We start from the raw sequence: 8518 nt of genomic DNA on the forward strand, positions 1-8518 counted from the left end.
ACAGCATACCATTGCATGTATATGTATCAGTGAACAGCTAAGCTGCCTGTTTGATAGTCACTGTGGATTGAGTGCCAGTGAATGTAGCTGGGCAAGCATTCCTCTAGCAGGACAGAAAGTCATGGAAGTCCAGGAGCGATAGAGCTGAGTCTTACAGTAGTGCTACCTGTAGCTTTTTGAGAAAGCTCCACTTTGATTTCCTAGTGACTGCACTGGTTTATACTCCCACCAACAGTGATGAAGTGTTCCCCTTTCCCTACAACCTTACCAGCATTTGCTACCATCTATATTCTTGATAGCAGTTCTGACTGGGATAAGATGGAATCTGGAAATCTTTTTAAATTACATTTTGCTGATGGTTGAACACTTGTTTTAGACATTTGTATTTCCTGGAAAACTCTGTCTAGTTCTATAACCCAATTTTTAAATTGGGTTGTTTGCCACCTTACTTGGTTTCTTTTAGTTGTGTATTCTAGATTTTAATCTCTTATCAGATGTATAGCTGGTATTTTCTCCCTTTCTGTAAACAGATTGCCTCTTGAATAGATTAATAGTTTTATCTGTTGTACAGAAGCTTTTTAATTTCATGCAGTACATTTGTCAATGGTGGTTGTGGTTTCCTGAGCTAGTGAGGTCCTATTCCTAGTGTTGGCCTGTGCCTCTAGCCTGTAGTGCTTTGCCTATGTTCTCCTCTAGCAGCTTCAGAGCTTTGGGTCTTTCCTTAACATCTTTGCTCCATACAGCATTGATGTTTTCTGTAAGAAAAAAGATAGGATCTAGTTCCATTCTTCATCCACTTTCTGCAGCTGTTTGTTATGAAGAAGTTATCTTTCCTACAATTTGTGTTTGGCATCCTTGTCAAAAGTCATGTGGCTATAGATGCTTATATCTGGTTCCTCTACTCTCTTCCTCTGATATACATGTCTGCTGTTGTGCCATTTTTATTTTGACGCCTCTGTGGTATAACTTCAAATCAAGTATTGTGATATTGCCACTATTTTTTCTTTGGGGTCTTTTGTATTTCAATATGAAGTTTAAAGTATTGTTTTGTGTTTTTTTTTCTGTTTCTCTGAAAAATAGTCTTTGGATTTTGATGAAGATCGCATTGAACCTGTAGGTTACTTTTGACAGGGTGGCCATGCTCACAGTTGATTCTTGGACATAGGAGGTTTTCTGAATTCTGAAAGATCTTTGATTTCCTTTTTCAGTGTTTTTTAAAGTTTTCATAAAGGTCTCACTTCCTTGATTTTGTGTATTCTAGGGTATTCTGTAGTTTCATCTATGTTCAAAGGAGATTGAATGGTAACTTTCATGTGTGTCTGTGTGTGTCTGTGTATGTGTGTTTTTATCTGGTTTGGTGACAGGGAAGGAGTGGCTTTGCAAAGTGACTTTGGAACCATTCTTTCTTTTCTCTATTTTATTGAATAATCTGAGAAGGATTGGTATTAGTCCTTCAGAGCCTGGTAGAATTCTACAGTGGACCAATCTGGTTCTGGACTTTTTTTTTTATTACCACTTCAGTCTTGATGCTCATTATAGATCCATTTAAAATCTTTATCTCATTTTGGTTTAACTTTAGTAGGTCATATGCATCCTAGAAATTCATCCATTTATCTTGGATTTCCCAACATAGTGGAATATAAGTTTTTAAGGTATGTCCTTATGATTTTTATCTGTTGCAGTGCCTCACTTCCATCTCCAAATTTTATTAATTTGGGTCTTTTCTCCCTTTCTCTGAGTCAGTTTGACTAAGAGTATGGCAACTGTGTTTATCTTTTCAGAAAACCAACTTGTTTTCATGTGTCTGTGTGTCTATGTACACATGGAGGTGTGTGGTGTGTACTGTAGTGTGTAGGGTTGCACATATGAATGTGAGGAAAGATCCGTGAATGATGTCAGTCATCATCCTCAACTACTTTCCACCTTCTTCAGGGAACAAAGTCTCTCAATTAACATAGATGCGCCTTGCTGGCTTGCCTAAGCTGGCTGGCCAGCAGTCCCTGTACACCCTGTCCCCTCCTCCCCAGTACTGACACTACAAATGCTGCCACTTTTCTCTTTTTTTATGTGGTTTCTAGGGACCAGACTCACATCTTTGTGCTTGCACAGCACACACTTACCTTCCTCAAGCTCTCCTTTTTCTCTTTTCTCATAGCACTTTCCATTATATAATAGCTACATTTTGCCTGTATTGTTATTTCTGTCATTATTTTTTCCCCTCACACTACAATACTGGCTTTCACATTACATAAATCTTTATTAGACTTCTTCATTGTTGTATCTCAAGCAGTTAGACAAATACCTGGCACAAAATAGCCATGAGTAAAAACGTACATACTACCTGTGCAGTGGTTTTCTTTAACATGACTCTAAACTTTCGGTTATCAGTTGAAGTTAATCACGTACACTATAATTATCTTAATCATCTTTACCTTAAAAATGGTTATATTAGTAAGCATTAATTTGTCTTATAATTGCTTTTATTAAGACTCCTAAGTATCATTTAGGGAACTTAAGAGCTGTATTCAGAGTTCTCGTGATGTCTGCCACCTAGATGTAAATGGTACGGTTATGAATTGGGTAGTAATTTTAAATTTGCTGCAAAGTAACATGTTTTGAGAGTTGGCCAGTGTGTGATCCCTAATTTAACAGGTATTTATTGATTACTTAAGTGGCTAGACACCTTGGATCAATGAATGAGATCAGTGAATTAAGAGCATGAGCTTGGCTTTATAAAGACTTAGATTCACAGGCTTGGGTGGTTATTTATTAATAGTTCTGTTTCCTTGAGTAGCTTTGAAATACAGATTCTCTTCCATGATTGTTCCCATAGCTATTCAGTGTTAAAGTATTAGTACACCCTAAAAACATAATAGCATAGGAGAAATATTTCATAACTTTTAGTTCTTACTGTTTTGTTATTATACAAACATCCCTGATATCAAATAGTCAGAGAAACTGACACATTGTTCATTAATTCAAACTGTAACTAAAATCATCATTATAATGACATCACACCATGGACTTTGCTAACCTCTATTTGGGGTTAGATTTCATTTGAGCATTTCAAGGAGGATTATTAAAGGCAAAAGCAAACAGCTTGCGCATATTGAAAAAGAAAAAAGAAAACACATGGTCTTCTTGGAAAGTCAGATGATAGGGATGTGAATGGTAAGAAGAGCAGAGTTACGTGTGGAACAAAGTATCTTTGTAAAATGGAAAGAGCTGTCATGGGGGATTAGATAGATAACATAGGTCAGCGCCTGGCAGCCAAATCTGCGTAGCCGTATCTACTGGAAATGGTGAGAGTCATGAAGCCAGCACAACTCCAGCAAAACCGAGCTGAGTGCCTTTATCGCTGTCATTCTGTCTCTCACTTTTAAGTTTGGGTCTCTGCGCGTTGCATTCTTGGAAGTCTTTCTATTATGATTCATTTTGCCTTTTCCTGAGAAAATTATATCTGAGTCCTTTTAGGAAAGCCATAAACCTATCCCTTCTGCTTTTAGGGAAATAATTTTATCTGGCCCTATTTGAAAGTCGTCCTTATACCATGGAGATCATAATACACTCCACAAAGCTAGGAATTTCTTTATGAGGCCTAAGCAAACTCAGTGTAACTGGAACAGGGTAAACTTGAGATAGTTGACAAACTTCAACTGGCAGTTGACTTGGTAGCAGATTTAAGACCTCTTTTTACAAGATAGATTGACTAAAATAACCTTTCCCTACTATACACTGTAGGTGACAAAAGGAGTTAGGTGTTAGTATTTGCTGTTCATAAAAGACCAGTTCAGCTCTTTTCTGTTTATCTGTTTAAAACTGTAAATACTGTCAGTTTAGAAGCAGGCTGTCATATAATCAGTGTGTGTGCTTTGATAGAGACATGCTTTAGAGTCTTTGAATCAGAGTTATAGGGCCAATAATAAAAACAAAACATATTCTAATTGTACTTTCTAATTATGACCGAACTTTTAACCCTGGACACAAAATGAAAAATCACATGTCTGGAGACAAAATAATGTCACCTGCACTTCTCAGATAAGCATTAGTCTGTCTTTGTTCTCTGAAACCTGTATAACTAAAAAAGCAACCTGATTGCTAGTCAGTCAGAGCTGACCACACCTGAGTCACTCCTCCCTCATGGATTCCTTATCTCCTCTCAGAGAGGAGACTGCAGAGGCTACCCGCGGGCCCCCCCCCCCCCCCCAGCTCAATAAAATAAAGAATAGATTGCGGGCAGTTTGTATTTTAAGATTTTAATGAAACTTTTTTCTTCTTAAAAAGACTGGTAGAGGGTCTGTGATGTTTCTAAACTAGGAAGTGTAGGAAGAATCACTGCATTACTGTTTGAGATTTTTGTTTCTTTTTTTGTCTTGACCAGAAGAGGTCCTATTAGATACATGTTTTCAATTTGGAGCTTTTAGTAAGGAAAAATTAATGTATAAGAATAGTCTGATTGTTATATTTTAAAGTGTATTTACAAGTCCAGTCTCTGGCTAGTACTAAGTAGCAAAAAGTTCTTTAATTTCCTCAAATTACCAAAGTATTTATCTTTGCTTATTCTTAGAATGCACAAACTTGTGAAGCCTTCCACTGAGAAGAAATATGTGGATCTTACTGTGTCATTTGCCCCAGATGCTGATGGAGATGAAGATTTGCCAGGACCTCCAGTTAGATACTACTTCAGTCATGACACTGATGAATAGACATTGTTATGGAGATACTCCAGCACTACTTTATTTTGGAAAGTGTACTTAATTCAGAAGCTCAGCTCATAATACTGTGGATTTCTTTTTGCCTTAATTTAAGGGAAACATCAGAAGGAAACTTTACAGAGAAGAATTACAAAACATTTTGAAGCATAGTACACATTTGTCTGTGTCTTCCTACAGTTATGATCACAGCAGCTTTGAACTGGAATACCATTTTCTAATGCTTACAAGATTGCTTATTAAACCCTGTGGATGAAAGGAGGAACAAGAAATCATTTATCTATGACCAGAAGAAATAAAGATGAAGAAATTGAAAACAGTGAATTCATGCTATTCAGAAAGCTAAATCCTATTTCAAGGTTTTCTTTTTTATTTGGTATTTGAAACCCATTATTTCAATATAAATAGTGTGGCACTGTACTGCTTACATGACTAGGCTTTGAAAATTTCATAGCTGAGAGGAGGAGGGATGGCAGCTATAAATGAAGAATAGAGATTTAAAACTGTAGTTACAGTTAGTGTCCTGTTACCTCTGCTAACAGAGTGTCCTGTTCCTCCTCCCCTAAGTCAGGATTGTCCCTGATCTGATCAGTGTTGTAAACAATGAGGTAAGATGGCATGTTAACTTGGACTAAATGTTAACAGTATTACTTGCACTCTGAAACTCTCATAGAAAATCCATGAATGTGAGCAGATAAATATGGCTAATCATTTGATTGTTAATATACCTTTATTTTATTTATCTGGAAGTCTAAACTAGTCATAGCATATAAAACCAAAATGTTTTATAAAGGGAATATTCTTAGAAATAGCTGAAAATTAGAAATTTAATACTAATACAGTTGTCTTTTTTTTTTCTCTTTCCAGCAATGTAATGGAGAAAATATATATATATAGTATTTTTTTTAAAGGAAGCATGTCATTTTACTCTTCATTCCCAAATTGGGAATTGAACGAAATAGAAAAAATTATATTTTTTTAGGTTTTTCCTTATTGAGAGAAATACTCCGTTTCCTGATATGAACAGTTGCTACTAATGATATAATTGGGTCCATTAAAGTATATAAATAGTACTTGACTGTAAAATCAGTGAAAACAGCAAGTGAGTCTTTTTTACAAGGGTTATCATGCATTCTAAACAAGTGCTTACAGCGAAGTTACTTGCCTGGAGCTCCTATTCTTGTTAAGATCATTACTAAATACTTTGAATTAAAATTACATCAGTATTAACTCCAAGGGTATCTCTTTACACTCTGTACTTACTTTACATTTACAAACAATTTAAAATCTCTATGGTAACCAACTTTTTGTTTTCTCCTTTTATGAAGTATCCGGTTAGGAAATGGGGTGAGTTACTTGTGTAAGAAAATGTTCTGTTCATTGAGAGATGGAGAAAAGTGGACAGGATCTGTTTTAAAGAACTGGCTACCTTTAAAATAAACTATAGTTTTTTATCATATTCTACCCTTCCCATTGTTCATAAATTGAATCAATGAGCATCATAGGCTCTGTGGCTTTGAACTTAATGAGAAAAAGAAGTCCTTTTTTGCAATTTTTACTGTGTTTTCTCTTCTTTGGTAGTAGCGTATTTTCTAAGTGATCATTCAGGAATCCTCAAACATGAGTCACTAGCTTGACTCTGTTTGCTTAAGTCTTCACATGTATTTGGAAGTAAATGAGAACCATGCTTTATAGAGTGCGTTAGTAAAGAAAATCAACCAGGTTTGCTTTGTTTGTAATTAAACCCACAGCCATTTTGCCATTAGGTTTTTCTGTAGGTAATGATTATTACTGTCCTACTAAATTTTACTGAACTGGAAAGCCATAATAAAGTTAATGTGAAATTTTTTTCTTTATTTTGTACCTTAAGATTCTTGGTACTGAAATACAGCTATTGAATACTGGGTTTAAAAAAAAAAGGAAAGAAAGAAGAAAAGTAGTGTTACTCCATTCATTTTTTTTTTTTAATACTAAAAGTAAGTCAGAAATTTTAGGTGTCATTCTAAACTGTGCTCTGTGGTTCGTTGCAGAGAATTTAATTACACCTCTTTTTCTGTGGATAATGCTGCTACTGTTTCCTCTTATGCTTTGCAAACAGATGAGTGTGGAGCATATAAGCCAAGGAGGAAGTGTTTGTTTAGCAAGCTCAAAGCCCTAACTTTCATATACAGGTGCAAAAATAAATGAGAAAAAAGGGGCAGAAATATTCACTCCAGAAGAAACTAAGTTTGAGGTTTCTAAAGTCAATTCTTTATAGAACTTGAAACAGTTGTGTTACATGTCTTATTCCTTATATATTGTTCCAGAAGTAGAACTTGGAATCACTTTTTATTACTTTGATAGTTTGTCTTTCATGGCACATTGTTGGGACAGCATCAAAGTACAAAAACATAACCATACCTGGGGTTGTAACTACAGTAGACAAGGTCACAAGATTCACTACACAAGGCTCTGGGTTTGAGTCCCAACTCAAGAGTTTAGATCTTAGAAGTCAGTTGAAGTATCAACAGGCAATTTGTGTTTGCTTTTCTCTTGCTGTATCTTGAAGTGTGCGTGTGTGTGCGTGTGTGTGTGTGTGTGTGTGTGTGTGTGTGTGTGTATGATTTGCCTGCATGTACATGCACCACATGTATGCAGTGCTCATGAAGCCAGAAGAGAGTGTTGGATCCCTTGAGACTTGGGAACAAGCACAGGTTCTCTGGAAGGGCAGCCAGTTAGTTATCTTAACCACTGAGCCATCTCTCCAGCCCCCAAAGCGTCCTTGTTGTAGTTGAGAAATGCATGTTGAAAGTATATAAAATGTGAATATACACTTTAAGGAATAATTTTAAGGTATTTTCGTATCTAACCAATATTGAAATCAATAGAACATTGGTGTCAGAAACCTTCCTAATCCTTCTCCAGTCTCAAGCATTTTAAGTACCCTTGATAATTACTGTCTTCTTTTTGTATTTACAGTTGCAGTTGCCTCGTTTGTTTTTTGTTTTTTTTTTTTCCTGGAGTTACCCCCACTATGTATGCAAATCTAAACAGAACACTTTAGTTCTGCCTGCTTCTGAACTGTATGTAAAGAATTGTTCTGCATTGTCTGGTGTCTGTCATTCATCATAATTCATCCATGTTTGTTGTAGCCATACTTTATTTACCATTGCTATAATAGTTTACTGTTGTATTAGTGTACCAGTTTATTGACTGTGAATAATGAAGATGTATTTAGTTCTGGATAATTACAGTTCTATAATAAATGTTTTATTCACACATTTTTCTTCAGTTGCAAATAATATGTCTAGGATAAAAATTGCATGTTTGTAAATATTCTTTTTTTAAAATATTCTAGTTTTGAAATGAAAACATAACTACATCATTTTCCCCTTCCCTACCTCGCTTTCCTCCTCCCAGTGCCTGCCAGGCCACCATCACCCTGTGCTAAGCATTAGGGTACATTGTTACCAGTTTGTATGGTTTGTGTTTTTGCATTTTTGACAACGTGGTGGACATGCAGTTGTATTTCATTGACAGGTTCCTCTTTTCTCTTATTATAGGGCGTGGGGCACCTTTTCACAGATTGACCATTTCAACTTTCCCCTTTTGGAAAGTATCTTGTCAGATCTATGGCATATCTACATTTTGTTTTGGCAGTGATTTTCTTCATTTGATAGGTGGAAGATCTTTATAAATCATGTTCTTTGTTATCCATATAGTTGTAAGTATCTTCTCAGAAGCTAAAAGTTAAATACCTGGCAGAACCAGTCTTTTGTTTCATAATTAAAACCTCATTCTCAGCCTGCAGAATCTCCTCCCCTCCC

At 35.8% G+C, this 8518-nt stretch overlaps 1 protein-coding gene across 1 annotated transcript in view; it reads left to right on the plus strand.

Annotated features, from left to right (window-relative positions):
* Uba6 (ubiquitin like modifier activating enzyme 6) overlaps window positions 1–7972 on the plus strand; it is a 62536-nt gene extending 54564 nt beyond the window's left edge. Inside the window, exon 33 of the mRNA XM_028786802.1 lies at window positions 4568–7972. Coding sequence (XP_028642635.1) covers window positions 4568–4706 — 139 coding nt within the window. The 3' untranslated portion in view covers window positions 4707–7972. The remainder of the gene's footprint in view (window positions 1–4567) is intronic.
* Window positions 7973–8518: the final 546 nt, after the last annotated feature.

Source organism: Grammomys surdaster, unplaced genomic scaffold (assembly GCF_004785775.1).
Source record: "Grammomys surdaster isolate TR1022 unplaced genomic scaffold, NIH_TR_1.0 125581, whole genome shotgun sequence".
Taxonomy (NCBI): domain Eukaryota; kingdom Metazoa; phylum Chordata; class Mammalia; order Rodentia; family Muridae; genus Grammomys; species Grammomys surdaster.